This window comes from Cinclus cinclus, chromosome 19 (genome assembly GCF_963662255.1).
Source record: "Cinclus cinclus chromosome 19, bCinCin1.1, whole genome shotgun sequence".
NCBI lineage: Eukaryota > Metazoa > Chordata > Aves > Passeriformes > Cinclidae > Cinclus > Cinclus cinclus.
The window spans coordinates 5,598,540-5,616,299 of NC_085064.1; the positions used below are offsets into that span (position 1 = coordinate 5,598,540).

General features: G+C 57.7%; 1 protein-coding gene across 1 annotated transcript; it reads left to right on the plus strand.

Annotated features, from left to right (window-relative positions):
* Positions 1-7,947: 7,947 nt before the first annotated feature.
* Positions 7,948-8,999, plus strand: IER5L (immediate early response 5 like). Its single transcript, XM_062505805.1, has one exon. It carries the CDS (start codon positions 8,010-8,012, stop codon positions 8,997-8,999), a length of 990 nt encoding a protein of 329 aa, XP_062361789.1. The 5' UTR covers positions 7,948-8,009.
* The last annotated feature ends 8,761 nt before the right edge of the window (positions 9,000-17,760 follow it).

The following is a 17,760-nucleotide window of genomic DNA, read 5'->3' on the forward strand; positions in this document are numbered from 1 at the left end:
CGTGCTGCACTCCACCAGCCTCTCTCCAGTACAATCACCTGACAGAGAGATTTCCTCCCTCTCTGCCGAAGCTCAGAGGGGCATGGAGGCAATGGCAATGACCACCAGTGCAGGGAAGCAGGCACAAAGCAGTTGAAAGCAGCCCAATGCCAGGCTGCAGCTGCCCAGCTTCACTGGGACAGATGCTTCACAGGCACCCTCACCACGATCCCAGTACAGGGTCACCCACCCAGCTGTGGCTCCCACCACACCCAAGCCAGCCCCGGCTGTCCCACAGCAGGCAGGAGCTGCTGAGGGCTGGATGCTCCGCAGTCATCTCCCTCCAGGTTTGCACAAGCTGTCTAGAGGTAGCTGCTGGCGAGGGGCCAGGCAAGCCGCGGTGGCTTTGATGTGGCTGTCTGCTGGGCACATGCCAGGGCCGGGCCAGGGTGTTTAGCTGGAGGCACCGGGTGCTAGACTGAATTATGCCGGAGGGAGGAAGAAATCTCCAGGTCAGGGGTGTACCACAGTGGCATGAGAAATCTGTCGCGCTGCCCACGTCGTAGCTACTCCACACTTCTCTCCAGAGCCCTTTATCTGCGGCGACCATGAGCGGGGATGTGTCCCCTGCAAGTAAATAGATTTTCCGTGGCATGAAGAGCGCTGGGGGTTTCGGCACTCACACCCCGGCAGCTCCGGGCTGCCAGACAGAGAGGGCCGGGAGGAGGATGCTCTGGCGGGGATACAGGACCAGGGCGGTCCAGCGCAGCGCAGCAGCCCCGCGGCGGGCGGGAGCAGCACCGCGCCGGCTGGCGGTGCCCAGGCGCCGAAGGAGTTACTGAGAGCGGGAGATGTCGTTAATAAGGGAGGCCACGCGAGTGATTTTTATCTTTAAAAAGCCCACAGCCCGGGTTGCGCGGCTCCGCTAGGGAGCTCGCTCGGGCACAGCCACTGCTCCTTTAAGGTATAGAACAACAAAGTGGGTGAACACGCTGGCTCCTCCCCGAGCCGGCACATTCCCTCCGGGTCCCCCCGCCCCAGCCACGAGTGGCAGCGGGGACCCCCACGCCAGGCCCCGGACTACCAGTCCCGGCACACCCCGGGGGTTTGCTCCCTGCCGGGGATTGTAGTTCTGCCGCCGTCTGTCCGTGCATCCGCGGGGCACCGTAAGGCCACGCTGCTCCCGGCCGGAGGGGCTCTGCTTGGGAAAGGCTGGAGGTTCCATGACAGACGAGGAGCCATTAACCCTTTCGGATCCCCGCGCCCGCTGGCAGCACTCCTGGAGTCCCTTTCAGGGGGGAAGGGGATCCCCACTGGGACCCCACCGTGCCCGTGCCCAAACTCCCATTCAGCCCCCCAGCGTTCATTTCCCAAGCGAGACACAGCTCCAACTTTACTACAGCTTTTACCCAAACTGCTCTCCCCTACAAATTCGGCAGGAACAGAGAGTTTGTTTTTGGTTGCCCTCAGTGCCAAGCATCACCTGGCACCCCCAGCCCTGGGGTCGTGTCACTGGAGATAAGTCACCCAAGGGTCCCCTGCACCAGACACTGCCTGTGCGGTAACACAGACCCTGCCCTGCTGCAATGAGTATCTAGAAACCACGGGACAGGGGAGATGGGAAGGGAAACAGAAGCAGGATTAGCCCTAGATCACAGGTGCCTGATCTCCACCCCTCCCAGAGCCCTGTAGCAGGTGATGCCCAGCCTCCTCCGAGCCTGCTGCTCCCATCGCCAGCAGGGAGCACGATTACAAATCCCACTCAGTACCCAGCAAGTCCTCTCCTGTTCCACCCAGGACAGACGGGAACAGGATTTGCAGGTAAAATCCCTAATTCATGCTGGTGTTGGAGACAGACTTCCCAGTTTGGGTAAGGACTGTGCTCTAGCACAGCCTCCTTTACAGCTGTAACTTGGGGTCAGACCAAGTCCAGGGATCAACCCTTGGCTACACAGCAATAAAGACTGCAGGATATCCGACCTAGCAATTAAAATATGGTCTTTATCAGATAGCACAGCTCAGCAAACAGCACTGTTTGCCCAGGGCACCTCATGGCTCCTGGAAGTGATGGGAGTCCAGGGAGTCCCCTGGCACAGATTTGCTTTCTCTCCCACAGTGTCAGAGGAACTCCCAGGATCCCACATGAGAAGGGTGAGCACCATGTCTATCAGGGAGATTTAAAGAGCTCCTTGGCTGGCAGGACCCAGGGGAACACCCAGTCCAAGGTGTGAAATGCTCACCGGAAGGAGTAAACCCCAACTTCATCCCCTCTTCCCAAAAAGACAGCTCCCGAGCTTACCACACACCATTATCTTGCAGCTTTAGCATCCTGCAATGGTTTTGAAAGAAATCAATGGCCTCCAAATGCCAGAAACAAGGAGACAAGGCACCAACAGCAACCAGCATAGCTGGACAGGTTTGTTAGAGACATGGGGAAGTGCCTGTGCCAGGAGTTTTACAATGCTGCCCCTGGAGAGCATCACACAAGCCTCTCTGTGCATGAGATGAGCCACACAACTCACACTAAGACCAAGTGGGACACTGCAGCCTCTCCATGAACATCCACAGCTCTGCTTACACCATCAGCAGCTCATTCCCCTCCTCAGCTTTATCAAGGAACAGGTCTGGTACTGCAGATTGACCTGTGGGCACACCAAGCCATCAGTGGGTTAAAAATACATCAGCACAGACAGAAACCCCCTCCTCCATTGGGTCACATCACCAGCTGGCCAACACAGGCAGTATTTTCTCCCTTGCAGCAGGATAAGCAGAGGCCAATCAGGAGAGGATCAATAGGAGGATCTTAGTGGCAATAACCTCCTCAATTCCACCTTTCCAGGGTAAGTCAAAAGAAGAATTATACAATTCCCATCCAAGGGACCTCCCAACACTCCAGTAGGAGGATAGAAGGCACCAGGAGAGTTTGTAAGCACCATGTGGGGCACAGGTGCTTGGCCACGCAGCAGAGAGAGGCCATGAAGCAATGGCAGGGAAGCTTACAGGAGCACCCATATCCTGCACAGTAGTTCCCAGGAGCACAAGAAATGAGTTAGTGAATTTAGGTAGGAGCAGATCAAATCAAAATACTGTACATGTCATCCATGCCCAGTGCCACAGTGGTGCTTGGGAGGCATTATACAGCTCCCTATCGAAAAGCACAGAGAAAATATAATTAAATGGATGCTTTTCAGTATGGTTTCAATCCTTTTTTTCTCCAGGATTTTATACAATGTATTTGACTGTGATACTAAAGCTGTGAGAAAGAGCTAACAGCTACAACAGTGAGGTGACAGCCCTACCCACAGCCTGCTCGATCAATCAGTGGATACGCCTGTCCAAGAGCTGCTGGCTTTGAGAGCCAACATGCCCCATTCCCCACACTCTACAGCAGAACCTGTGGGTCTGCCCTACAAGTCCCCCCAAGATGGGGAGCAGCCTGGGGAGCCTGGCAACATTAAACTTGCCCGGCACAGAGGAGAAGGTGGCAGAAGCCAGCCCTGCTCCAAGAGCTCAGCCTGAAAACCTTGTTCTGGCTTGTTTTGCCACTAGCTTTGGGTGCCTGACTTGTAATAAGCAAGCCTGAAAAGCAGGCTCCTTTTCAGACATGCCAGGCACCCGCAGCTCCAGCTTATAGATGCATCTCCAGGGAGTCAAGTTCCAGGTGCACCCAAAAAACCTCATGTTTCAGCCAATACCCAAAGGCCTCCGTTTCCTTGTCTGAGAAAAGCTGGGTAGTGCCCAGGCCCAGGACACTGAGGCTCAAGGGGAAATTGCCTTATAGCAGCCAGTCTAATTGCACTGAAATTATGAGATCAAGCAGTAAATTCACGTCTGTGTTCGTTGCTCTGGGTGGCAAAGCTGCACTGGCAAGTGCCTGATCTCCAATCGCTGCAAATTCATGTTTCATTGGAAAGGGAAGGAGGGGGTTAATGAAGGAGAGCATTGCCAGTTGGAAGTGCTACCTAAAAAGGGTTTCTCCTACTAGCTGAAGCAAAATGGTTTCTCTTGCCAGCTTGTTTACTCTGCAGCTGAGAGCAGCGGACCGCCAGGTTTTGCTGCTGGATCCTTCTGCAGGATCGACGGCTACAAAACCAGCCCTGGCACCAGGACATGAGCAGGGCTGGACCAGATGTGGTACAGCTGCACCATCCCCAGCCCAGGAGCAGCCCCACACTGCCCACATCACAGGCAGTCCCCAGGACCAGCATCATCTACTCCAGAAAATGTGTAGCTCAGCGCTCCAGAGAGCAAATCCTGGGCCCATCCTCTTCTTTGGGGAAATAATGGTCCTCACCATATAAAGGCCAGGTAAAAGCTGGAATTACATTTAACCAAGATGGTTTTACATGAACTATCTACTACAACAGTAGGGTCCTTGGGAGTCTTGGCCATGGAAAGGGCACCCAAACCACAGCAAGAGGGAATGAGGATGATGGACAGAACACACTGAGAAAGGCAAGCACCAAACACATCCTGCCCTGCCTTGCTGCTGCAGAGCCAGAAAATGGACAGGACTCGTTATCCTCTTTAGAAAAGCAGAGCTTGCAATTGTGTGCCAAGACAGGTATCAGCCAGATTCCTGTCTCTGGGAGATTTTGGAGTCCACAGGCCAAACTGAAGCATCACGGCTCTCACAGTGCACAGCCCATCCCAGCTTCAGGATTAAAGCCACCGTGTCTGCAAACAAAACATTGGCACCTGCCAGGAGACCCAGCCGGGGAGGAGAGCCAGCCTGCAGCTGCTGCAGCCCTGCCGGCCACAGCACAGTGCCCAGCACTCAGCGCCAGGATCAGGCCCACATTTTATAGCCTTTATATTAATTACCCAGAGTCTAAATAAGATTAAAGTTTTAATTCCGTCTTCATCTCCTAGAGGCTCCTGCTGTGCTCTCGGGTTTTCCTGGTGCCACAAAGCTTCTCAGGCAGTTACAGCAGAGGGCACTTCTCTGACAGCCAGAGACAGCAGCACCTCCTGTATCCAGGACTGCCCCGTGGTACCCGACTGGCCCCGAGGATGCACCACCCCCTGCACCTCCTTAAACCTGGCACTGCTGCAAGCAGAGCTCTGCAAAACCTGACCCTTCACTGAAATCCACAACTCGAGGCCAGCTGGGCCACTTGATGATTAAAAAGCAGAGGGCCAGCACTGGGCAGTGTCCTGAGGCCATGCTCAAGTCGTAGGTGGGAAGGTGAGCAGGAGCTCAAAGCAGAGCGTGTCTGCCAAGGCAATGCGCTGTGCCTGGCCCCATCTGCCTGGCCCCTTCTGCACTGCTGAAGCCACCCCATCACAGTCGGCCAATGGGCAATTCAACCCCTTAGCCTGGACCACCTAAGCTGGAGTTTAACAGCTGGAGATGGGCCAGACAGCAGCAAATGTCAGCTGAGCAGGAGAAGCGCTGGCTGAGTGGAAGATATGGCACAGGTTGGCAGCAGCAGTGCTTGCTGCCCTGGTTCCCCAGTGCCCATGAGGACAGAGAAAATGCTGCAGAGCTGCAACTGGGGCTCAGTCCACAAGCACCAACTCCAACAGTCCATGATAGCAGAGTCTTTGGTCTTGCTGCTGCTCAAGCCACCAAAGCACCCAAAGCTCAGCACTGATCTATACAATGTGTCCAAGACTAATCCTGCTGCACCCCATAGTATCTGCATAGACCAGCTGCAGTTATCACCTCCTGGACCTCCAGCTGCTGTGCAGCCACAGCCCTGGAAAAGGCAACTTTCAGCCAGGGAGAGCTGCAAGGGAGACAGCCTGGTGGAAGAGAGGAAAGATATACAGCATAATCCCCCATCTCCAATGCTCTCTGTACCCACTGAGCTACAAGCCACCCCTTTGGACACAGTTGTGATGACTTTTTACGTTATGAACAAGAGCATCCTACAAGAGCCTGGGAATGCACAGAATATTGTTCACCCCAGTCTGCGTGGCTGAAGGCAGATTGCGGAGAAGGCTGCTCCATGAGCATACAGGATTTGGCCAGCTGCCTCTCAGGGAGCAATGAGCTACCCCAGCCCAGCTGCTGCCCCAACCATCCTTCCACAGGAGCAAAATCCTGTGCTGGGTCTGTTCCCATTCACTTCAGTGGAGGACATGGTCAAGCTGAGCCAGCAGATCACAGCCAGGCCAGGAAACAAGAAATACCTCCAAACAGCCCCTTCAAAGCCCCCCATGGAGCCCAGGTTTTGTACAGTGAACTGATGACCATAGTGATTACCTTGTGTTACTGCCCCTGAGGTTTCGAGTTTGGGCTGCACAGCAGGAACGAGGGTCTTCAGAGGTTCTCCTTCCACTAGGCTCCCCACCACGAGCAGACATGAGGCTGCCCATAGCCACTGCTAAGGTACATATGCCAGGGTGACCCCAAGGCAGGCACCCAGCCTGGAGTACCTCTGCAGTCAGTGGGGAAACCCCTTCCCCTCTCCCCTACCTTCTGCCTTCTACACAAGATGCTGTTTCAGAAGCAGCTCCAGTTGCCCCGGCCCTGCAGCCCCTTCCAGGCTACCCATCTCACAGCCCTTTCCCACCCAGACATTGCAGCCTGCTGCCCTGAGCCCCCCAGCTCTTACCCGGTGGACAAGGGCTGCTGCTCTGTGGTGTCACCAGCTTCCGTAGGTGCTACTGCTCCCCGAGCACTGTGGTGGGCTCTCCCGGTTACTGGGGCTTCTAACCAACAAACGTGGGGACACCCGGAGTCTCTGCATCCCCTAAACCCACCCCTGACCCCCTGCTGTCCCTAACCCCCAAGGAACAGATCCCTTCCCTCCCATCCCTTCTGTGAGGAAGAGCGGGGGCCGCGCTGCCCTGCAGAGCCAGTACTGCCGTGTGCCCTAAGGCGGGACGGAAGGCTTTAATTAGCCCCAAATTAACCCGAGAGCTGTCCTGCTCTCACTTTGGGGAAAAAACAGGCTTGATTGGGGCACATTGTGAGAAGTGACTGATGCACGGTCCTGCCCCCACGCCGGGGGAAAGCCCCAAATCCGCTCCAATCGCGGGGTGATGGCGGGAGCTCTGCAGGCAGGACAGGAGGTGTCCCCGCCGGGGGGTGTCGGGGGACCCTGGAGTACTGGGTGCGGCCAGCACCTGAACCAGGAACTCCCGGGCTTAGGACGGCCCAAAGCGGAGCGGGGCATCCCACCGCAGCCCCGGGGATGGGATTCACAGAGCGTGCCGGTACCGCCGAGGGTCCTGCTGAGGAATCACGGCGCCTCAGGGGTGTCACGGGGCGGGGCGTGCCGCACCCCCGCCCCCGCGGCTGCTCGGGGCAGCCCACCGGGGCGGGCACCGCCCCCCGCTCACCTGTGCGAGGGGAGCTGCGCAGGGAGGCGGCGCCCCGGCTCCGCCACCGCTAGGGCGGGCCCCCCGGTACCCCCGGTGTGCCTCCCCCGGCCCGACCGAGCCTCCACCGCCCTCACGGGCCGCGCCGCGCCCGACACCATTTGAACGGCGCGAGGCGCCCGCCTCGCTCCTATTGGCAGCGCGGCCCGCCCGTCAAGCCGCCCGCCGCCTTTCCATTGGTATCGCCGGCACCGGGGGGCGGGGCCCGGGGGCAGGCGCAGCGGTATAAAAGGCGGGGGCCGGGCGGGCGGGCGTTCAGTGTCTCCGTGCGACAGGTACGGCCGGGCGCGGGGGGGGGGGGGGACCGCGCGCGGGTGGGCGGGGCGGGCGGGAGCGCGCGGAGGGGCGGGCGGGGGGCGGTGCCGCGCGGGAGGGCGGGGCGGGGGCGCGCGCGGCGCTGGTGGCGCTGCCCGCCCGCGCCGTCCGTGCTCGGAGCGCGGCGGCGGCGGCGGCAGCAGCGGGAGCCCCCGGCGATGCCCGCGCTGCTCCCGCCGCTGGCCGCCCCCTGAAGACACCCCTCTCTATTTGCCCCCCTTCTCCAGCGACCTCAGACTCTGTCCCCGCTTTTCCCCTTCCCCCCTCCCCTTTATTCCCTCCCCCCCCGCCTCTTTATCCTCCTTCCTTACGACCCTCCGCACCCGCCCGGCTGCCGTGTGCATGCGGGCCGGGGTGCCTGGCTGCGCGGGCGGCGAGAGCCGATGCTGAGGGGCCGGAGGAGGATGGAGTGCACCCTCGATGCGCAGAGTTTGATCAGTATTTCCCTGCGGAAGATCCACAGCTCCCGCACTCAGCGAGGCGGCATCAAGCTCCACAAGAACCTGCTCGTCTCCTATGTGCTCCGCAACGCCCGGCAGCTCTACCTGAGCGAGCGCTACGCCGAGCTCTACCGCCGCCAGCAGCACTACCCCGACGGCGCCCCGCTCCTCGCCATGCCTGCCTGCCCGCCGCCCCCCGCCGCCGCCTCGCCGGAGCTGGCGGCTCTCCCGCTGCCCGCCGACACGCAGGACCGCGAGGCGCGGAGCTGCGGGGCTGCGCGGGGCGGCGCGGAGCTGCTGGAGGTGCCGGTGTGCGCGGTGCCCCCGGAGCTGCAGCGAGCGCCCTGCAGAGACTCGTCCCCGGGCTTCTACCGGGCCGCCGGCAGCGCCGGTCCCGGTGGCGGCGGCAGCGCGGCCCCGGGGCTGCTCTACGCCGCCGGCTGTGACTTCGGGAGCGGCGGGGCCCCGCACTGTAGCAGCCGCACCACGGTGCTGGATTTGGACACTCACGTCGTGACCACGGTGGAGAACGGGTACTTGCACCAGGACTGCTGCTCGCAGTGCCCCTGCTGCTGCCAGCCGGCACCGGGGCTCGCCTCCCCGCCGCCCGCGCCGGGCACCAAGCGCAAGTATTACCCGGGGCAGGAGGAGGAAGAGGAGGGGGTGGAGGAAGGGGAGCCGGGGGGAGGCGGGGTGGCGGGCGGCCCCCCCTTCGCCCCGTGCACCAAACGCGCCCGCTTCGAGGAGTACAGCGCCGAGCACCCCCAGGACTCTTCCAACATCTCCAACTTGATCTCCATCTTCGGCTCCGGTTTCACGGGGCTGGTGAGCCGGCAGCAGGCGGACTCGGAGCAGCCCCTCAACGGGCAGCTGTGCAGCAAGCAGGCGCTGGCGAGCCTGGGAGCCTGGACTCGGGCCATCGTCGCGTTTTAGAGAGAAGTGGGGGAGCAGACGGGGTGTGGGGGGGTGTTGACAAAACGGGGGTGCGATCCGAGGGACGGCGGCTCCGGAGGGGGGACCCTGAAACAAAGGCTGGGAGGGGGGTTGGGGTAAGGGGAGGGGGGGTGCCGAGGGGTGCGCAGGGGAGGCGGGAGGGCAGAGCCGCGCTAGTGTTTTATAAATTGTACAATAAAGAAAAAAAAATCTAAGATCTTGGGACTTTATTTTTACAGAGATGAGAGAAAAAAAAAAACACAAGCAAACGAAAACAAAACAACAACAACAACAAAAAAAAAACCAAACAACGAAGCACCTATTTAAATAATCCTCTTTGTGTCCGCTCGGGTTCTCTTCGCGGCGGGTTTCCTGGGGCCGGTGCTCGCGGCCGGTAGCGCCACGTGAGAGCCGGGACCGGCCCCGGGACTCCGCGGCGGGAGCGCCCCCGGCCCCGCTCCCTGCCCCGGGCTGCCCTGCGGGTCCCGCCGCCCCCGGCTCGCTGCGTTTCAGGGTGCGGACAGGGGAAATCCGCTGCTGCCCCGTCGCTTTTTTGTGTTTCTTTATATATTTAAAAGAACAACAACAAAAAAAAAAAGGCAGAAATGAAAACATTTCAACTTTCCTCCCAGAAGAAACGCGTGAGATGTGACTTCTTCCCACCGCTTGTGCCAGGGGAGCGCTGGAGGGTTGTGAGAGATGAATGTGGGGAGGGTGGGAAGGGGAAAAACAACGACCGGGGGTCCCTCCGGGCTGCGACCCGCCACGCTGGGGAGGGGGCGAGCCGCCCCCGGCAGCCCGGAGCCTCCACCTCGGTGTGCACTTGTGATGCCGCAGGTAACCGTGTAACACGACTCACGTCTCCAGTGTGTGTGTCGGGTCTGACCTTTTTTTTTTTATTTTCACCTCCTCTCTCTCCTTTTTTTTTTCCCCCCCTTAAGTTTAACTGTTCTGGTTTTAGCCTCCCAAATTATAAAACGAGCATTGTTTGGTCTTGTGAAGAGATTGTCTCCTGTAGAATCTCTTGATTTTTTTTTTTCTACGTTATTTTTTTAAAGAAAAACCTTTTGTTGTAAAAAGGTGGGTTTTCTGGTCGTCGTCCCCTCCTCTTTCTTTTGCCCACTCCCAACTTCACGGTATCAGCACTGTGTTTAACTGAGGATGCTTTGCCAAAAGGTCTGTTGGGGTCTTTTTTTTTCCTGCTCCTTTTTCTTTGTTTGTAAGCCTGTATTTTTGTGCATATGGAATTGTATATCACCGGGTAAAACTGTTCAGATTTGTTTAAATTTATAATCTTAATAAAAAGTCGATTATAAAGTTGCTATGCCCTTGCTTTCCTTCACCCCGCAGCCCGCTGAAGCCCCTCTCCTGAGCCATTGCTTCCCCTCTGCACCGGGGAGCCTTTGCCGGAACTCCGGCACCCCCCATCCTTCCCGCGAACCCCCCGGCCTCGGAAAAACCCCTTTGTCTCCTCCCCAACATCACCCAGATTGACCCTCTCCTCACGCACACACCCCCGCAGCCTCCCCCCGGCTGCCAGGATGCAACAAAAGCCCCCCCTTGGGTCTGGCTGTACCGCGCAAAGCGAGTCCCAGATGGGGAAGGGGCCGGTGGGGAAGGGGCCGCAGATCGGGACCCCTCCCGGGCGGGGAGAGCAGCCAGAACCCCCCGGCCCTGCCTCGACCCGCACCTGGGCTGCGCCGCCACCTCCGCGCCCCCCGACGCGCTCGAGAAGTTTTTTTTAAGTTGGAGTTTGTTATCCCCGCGCGGGGCCGCTGGGTGGTGCGGGCGGGTTTTCCTTTTTTCCCCCTTTTTGTGAATGTATTTCTCTCCTCCCCTACTTTACCCCACAGGAACGACTCGGGTCCGCTCCGCACCCCTTCAACACCCCGCGGCCACCCCAGGAGGGGAGAATAATTATTTCTTTTAACCCTGTGCATAACGCGCAGTTTCTAGAACGCAGCGCAAACCCCGCACATAGAGCCGTGCCTCTGCCCCCGCACCCCCAGCATCGCCGCGACCCTCCCCTAAATCAACACAAGGACAAAACCTCCCTTCCCATCCCCGCGCATCACCGTGGGAGCTCAACGCTCCCTTCTGCCGGGCCGAGAGACCGAGGCCATGGGATTGGGGAGCGGGGAGGGTTCGGGGGTTCGGAGCCCCCGGCCCGGCTGCGCCCCCGCTCCGCGCCCGCAGCGCCCCCTGGTGCCCGCCGCGGGACCCGCAGCGCCGCGCGGGGCCGGGGGAACGCGCGGGGAGGGGGGGGAAGGAAAGGGGGAAAGAGGAGGCGGCCCCGACCCCGCTGTGGGGCAGAGGAAGGGGCAGGAGCGGCCGCGTTGTCCCAGGACGCCGATGCTGCTGCCCCCCCCCCCGGGCAGCCCTGTCCCGCCCAGGACACCGCAGGACTGAGCGCCGCTCCCCTCTCCTGCTGATCCTCTAAATAGCCTCCCATCTAAAAAAAAAAAAATTACAATTGAAAATATAAGCCCTGTAACCGCCTGCCCAGGCGCGGAGGTACGGCGGGAGCACAGCTAAAGCACACCAGCGAAACCAGAGCTGGATGCTTTGGCAACAGAAAATTCACCCATGGGGTCATAGAAAGGCACCTCCCTGCCCCAGCCCCTCGGGCCGGGACCCCGGGGCCTCCCTCGACCCCATCCCCGGCTCCCTTGCCCCGGGAGTTGAGGCTCCCAGGCACGGAGGCGGCTGGAGAGAGGCCCGGGTAGTGGGATTAGGAGAAGCAGCAGTTCCTGCATCCATAGCCTTGGCTGCTGCACAGAGTATTTGGGGGAAGTTTTAAAACCCAGGTGCTTCTGCAGACGTCCACAGGTCAGCTCAGCCGGCTGCTGAATCTTAAACCCAAATCCTTTTCCTACAGCCCTTGTTCCAGGCAGCCCAGCCAGACAGGGGCAGAGCTTGCTTTAGCCCAACAGCCACATACACACATCCATCACCTTCCCAAACTGCTCCCCATCTCCCAGACCTTGGGGTTTCCAGTGATAAAGGGGCCATGAGCAGGAGAAGCACCCATTCCTGCAGGAGCCCACCACCCCAGGCGCACCTATCCCTCCAAATCTCCCCTCTCCCGGGGGGAGCCAGCTCTCGCCCGCCTCCGCAGTGGAAGTTTCTGGGGTTTAAATCAAGGTTTCAAAGGCTGGAATTGGCAAAGACGCTTCCACATCACCGGTACACACACGGGGAGGGGGAGTCAGGGTGCATATGCCACAGGGACACTCAAAAATCCCTGTCACTGACGAACGAGGAGATCCCACAGCTCCGCGGAGCCGCGAAGACTCACACGCTCTCGGTGGCGCAGTTATTTATTTATTTTAAACGCTGGTACATGACATTTTTCTTCTTACGAAGGCGGCAGCAGCAGAAAGCCCATCACAGCCTCTCCTGAAAGCAGAGCCTGGAAACCAGAGTCTCATCTGCATATTCATAAGTACCTGATAAATTAATCATGATGGCAGAAGCATTCAGGCTAGAAGGGAGGTGACAGGGGAAGGTTGCACCCCCCAACACAAGCCCATCCTCACTCTCGCACACGCTCCTCGTCTTCCAGGCACAAAATGTTTTGATCCCTTCACAAGTCGGCTGAACCCCCTGGGTGCTGCAGGGAAGGGGACTGTTCCCCCCCAACACGCCCCCCACCCCTCCGGTGCCTGGCTCCGGTGAGAGATGAAGAACAGATGGGCTGGAGCACGGTGGAGGACCCAAAATCTGAGGGAGCTCAGCTGCCACCGCTGCACCCACCAGCCCAGCCGTGAGCTCTACTCCCATGTCAGCGCCTGTCCCCACTCCAGCTCTGCCCCAGGACCGCCCGACCTTTAGCCGATGCTAAAGAGTTTGACCCTAAAAATCCTTCCATGTCCTCCCTCCCCTTAGTGCTCTCCCGGCTGGGGGTGAACGGGCATCGCTGGCGTTTTGTGCCCGGTAGCCCAGGAGCGGGAATAAGGCACAGGGGAGTCTCCTGCAAGGGACAGGCGGAGAGCGGCTGGCACAGAACCGCAGGAGGTGGGAGATGGGGAGAGTGAGGGGAGCCAGGGGAGTCTTGCACCGTGCCAAGGCAGAGGGAGCCAGCTCTGTGCACACACCGCTCGCTCTGCCAGCTGTGAGACAGCTGTGGCTTTCCCTTCCCGGCGCAAAATGCTCTCCACAAGCAGATCCGCTGCTTGTGGTGTCCTCAGTGTCACCACACTGAACCCCCTTGATCTGGGGAAAGAGTCACCTGCCCAGAGCAGAGGCGATGCCTCCGGTAACAGAGGCAGAAATTCAACCCGAGCCTGGAGCAGCACCTGAGCCCAGCCTCCTTTTCCTGCGAGCCGCCCTCAGCAGAGTGGGCAGGAAGGGGCAGAAGGTGCCTGGCAGCTGCCCCAGGAGGGTCCAGATCCCACTTGATTTCCCTGACCAGAGGCAATTGCAGAGGTGGCTGCTGGGCTGGGCCGGGCTCACCGACAGCAGAGGGTCAGCACAAACCCAACACCCAACGGTGCCCTGCACCCCCAGCACCCCCCGGTGCTTGGAGGGCTCAGATCTGCCATTAGAGAGTCACAGATAAAGCCCAGCACCAAACCAGCTGTTCAGTCAAATCTTCATGCCACCGAAGCAGCTCAGCCTGGAGGAGGATGTCACTGCACATCCAACAATTCTGTCCACACCAGGAGGGACAAGGATGGACACAGTGATGCAGAACTGACCCTCCCATCTCCCAGGCTGCCAGCCCAGCTCACCCCCAGCTCCCAGGGGGAGGTTGGGCACCCACCCGAAGGAAACCCACCCTCACACCATGAGCCAAGCACCAACTCCCAGGTGCTGACCACAGCTGGAGCTGCTCCATGTTCTCCCAAACCACAAGTGCCAGGAACAAACCCTTATCCAGTGCCAGCAGCCCATTCTCAGAAGAGCAACTTCGTGCTCTGCAGAACCCAGCACAGGATCTGTCCTTCCTTCCATCTGTTGATTTTGAGCCAGATCCCTCCCATCTCATCTCCCCAGCTTAAACATGAATGAGCAGAATATTTTGGGATCTGCACGTGTTAGCAGATGTTTGTAGGAGTCCCCTGCAGAGAGAGAGCAGTAGGGTAGCAATGGGGGACCCAGCAACGTGGTCGAGAGGCCACTGGTGTTAGAGGTCTGTTTAATATGTTGGGTTTGGTCTGGGCCTGGGTAATTAGCACCTGAGCAGTAATTATTCACACTTGGCCTTTCTATATCCTGCTTATAGATTCGATGATTAATGTTGCTCCTTGAGTTAAGCCTGCCCTGGATTTACCAGCGCGCAGTGGGAAAGTTAGGAGGAGGCTGTTGTGTGGCAGAATTGCTGTCCCTCACATCGAACAGCAAAAACAGCACAATAGAAAAACTAGAGTAAAAAGCACTTTTCACAGAAGCAGCAGCCGCTAAGCACAGAGCAGCCATCTCAGCAACACTCTGCCACCAGCATCGATGCACTAGGAGCTTGGTTGTACAGCAGGAGAAGCAAAAAACCTTCCTCAGCATTCAGAGGACACTGATGCTAAATGATTTAGGGGTTTGCTGGCACCCCAGAGACACAAGCTGGGTAGAGATCTGCAGCAAATTGGGGTGCACAGACCCCCTCAGCCACCTTCCATCAGAGAAACACAATGAGGGGTCTGCAGAAAAGGACCTGCTGCCCCCATAAGCTGGGAAATGGGGAAAAACCAGCTGCTAACTTCTCCACACTGGGACTTAGCTCAGTCAAACAAAATCCATAAACCAGTGGTGGGCTCACCTGCTCTCCTAAGCACTGGCTCCTCTGGTGTCACTGCTGGTCCTGAGTGAGGGGGTTGTGCTGCCAGTGATGGTCCTGGTCACTTGTAGAGGGACCTGGGGCTGCTTTGCAGCGCTGCTGACCCAGACCCTTGGAGGCTGAGGGCTTCTCCAGCTGCTCCTCAGGGCAAAAGGCATTTCCAGCAGTTGCTCTCTGGGATTTCTACTCCAGACAAGCAGGAGCTTCATCCAAGATCTTGGCCAATGCCAAACAGCACAGGGAGGTTGGCATGGAGCAAAGGAAATGGCCAAGCCCAGAGACAGAGCTTCCCTTGCTCCTTTTCCACAGGGAAAACACTGATTCCATGTCTTATAGTTAAAGGAGCACAAAGGAGAGAAGCCCCCCACCAAACCCTGCTCTAATCCTTACTCCTGCCCCATGACTGGTCCAGCTGAGCAGAATCACCTGTCCCACACCTGCAGGGAATCAGACAGAGTACTAACCCCATCTGTGCTTCTGCCTGGAGGGGGGAAAGGGTTTTCCTAGGGAAATCCCCACATGCAGGATGCTGCTGTGGACTATTCCTGCTCCATGCTATCCTCCTCCCTTTTCTGGGACTGAAGCTGCCCCTTCTTGCCTGGCTAGCAGGTCCCCCATCAGGCTGGATCTATGTGTTCTCTCCCCCATACCTGTTGTCCCAAACTGATGAAGACTCATACTGTGCCAGAGCACAGCATCTGCACTGTGCCCCTGCTCCCACCTTTCCCATGTGGGAAGCTCCAGCAGCCACTTCATGGTTCTGCTGGGCTCAGCCCCAACAGACAAGAGCAGCTTTGGGGCAACCCCACCTGCCTCAGCTCCCTGATTAATTCCACACTTCCATTCTGGGAGCTTGATTTCTAATACCGAACCCCCAAAGCAGTGCTTTCTCCCTCTTTTCTCACCAAAATGAGACTTTCACATTGAAATGTGTGAAGCTGTATTTTTTTCCCTCCCTTTTTCCCGTTTTGCAACGTGAAAGTGGATGTTGATGTGAATGGAATTTTGAAATTGGAGACTGGGAAGTTCTGTGCTGGGAGGTGACTGCTCACAAAATCACCCTTTTTCAAGCTCCTCGATGAAATTCTGCACAATTATTTTTGCCTCCTCCTTGCCCAGCCAGCCCAGTGCCCCATGCTGCTCCTGCTTTTGTTTCTCCTCTTCTCCCTGGTGAGGATGAACAAAACACCAACCATTGCCCATGCCCACTCCTCCTCCTCCTTCTCCTCCTTCTCCTCCTCTCACAGCTGCCAGTGAAGCCCGGTGCTGCCCGCCTGGCAGAGAGCGCTCAGGATTCTGAGATATCCCCATGAATATCTGCCCTAGCAGAGAGCCGGGGCTGTTCGGGTGCACAGCGCAGGGAAAGGCATTCCAGCAACTCACCCTTCTGTTTGCTTTGGTGCTGGAGAGCAAACACCAGCCCCAAATATGTGCAAAGGGACAGGCTTCACCCTCACCAGCCTGGTTCTGGTGTGAGGCAAGGGAAAGCTCTGCAGACAGCTTCCAGCAGGACTCGGGCTGGGATGTGGGATGACCCTGCACAGAGGTAAAGCAGCACCCAGGGTGTCTGGGGAATGCTCAGGGCCAGAGGAGAACCCCCATATCCAGGGTCTGTGTCTGCTCTCTTCCATCACCCATCGCCCCCCAGCTTGTCCCCACAGCACCATGAGCATCCTGGCGTTTGCACTCCCACATGCACCAGAAGGCAAGGCCATGGCTGAAAACCACAGAAGCCAGACATGGAAACCCCAGGCTCTGTGGTGCCATGCCCTCAGCTCAGTCACACGAGAGATGAGAGGGAGGACTGAGCCTCCAGTTTCTCCCCCCGGAGTTACCATTGGATTAACTCAACCTTAGGTTGTTTCAGGAGCACTTACATCCAGAGCTCCCTCAAGCAATGCCTGCAGTGGTCAGGCAGTGCCTCCAGCTTATTCCCGGGCTTGGGATCTGTTGACTCAGGAAAATCCTCAGGTTTTGGAGCACATCTATTAAGCCAAGCAGCACTGTGACCATTCAGGCTCTTCCCCTCCTGCCCACGGACCATGGAGACCTCGTGCTTCAATCCGGTGGGAGAAGAAGGGGAGCCAAGTGCCAGCCAGGGTGGATCAGCAATTCCCACGTGGTGCTCTGAATAGGGTGTGATCTCCTTCCTTTGTCCCATGGTCCTCATCACAACAGGCAGTGACCAGAGCACCCAGACACGTTTGGAATAGGAAGGATAAGGAATGAAGCCAAAGACTGGCAGATGGAAACCCTGCAAAAGGGAGGAAATCTGGTCCCTCTGACCCCAGTTTCAAATTTTCCTTGGTTTTGATACCTCAGGTTGAAGTAAATAGAACCACAGCACCGGGCTGGGCAGACAGGACGCACAATGAGCTGCTGGAAGCCAACTCACGGTCAGCTCCCTGGATTTCATCCTACCAGGTGTATTTGTGTCATCCCATGCCCAGATTCACTGGGCTTGTACAGCAGGATGGTGTTTTTATCCTTGGTCTCCAGGTGGGAAAGGAAAGCAATGTCCTCAGGTAAGGTCACAGCAGGGATCCAGGTAGGGCAGGCAATTGAACACACAGATCCTGAATCCATCCAGACCACTGGCAGCTCTCTCATCTAGATGAAATTTATGTTTGACTCTCTCCCCAAGGATTCATCTCCCACCTTTCCCCTTTAATTATAAAAATTAGTAGGTTTGAGGTATATTTGAGGGTTTTTCTTTTCCTGTGTTGACAAAGTGCAATACTTGATGACTCTAACCCCAAATTCTCTGTGACACAGATACCCTACCAATTATAAAATACTTCCAAGCTCGCTCCATAAACCCCTTTGCTGTTGCTATTAGTATGCATTAACATTTTATTGGTGTTACAGGATGAAACATCCAGTCTTGCAGCTCCAGTGGGCTTGGGGATTTCCAGCATCCTGCAATATGTATCTGTGCAGAGGAAATTAAAATGTGGATGGATCAGCAAGATACAGTCAAATCCTCTA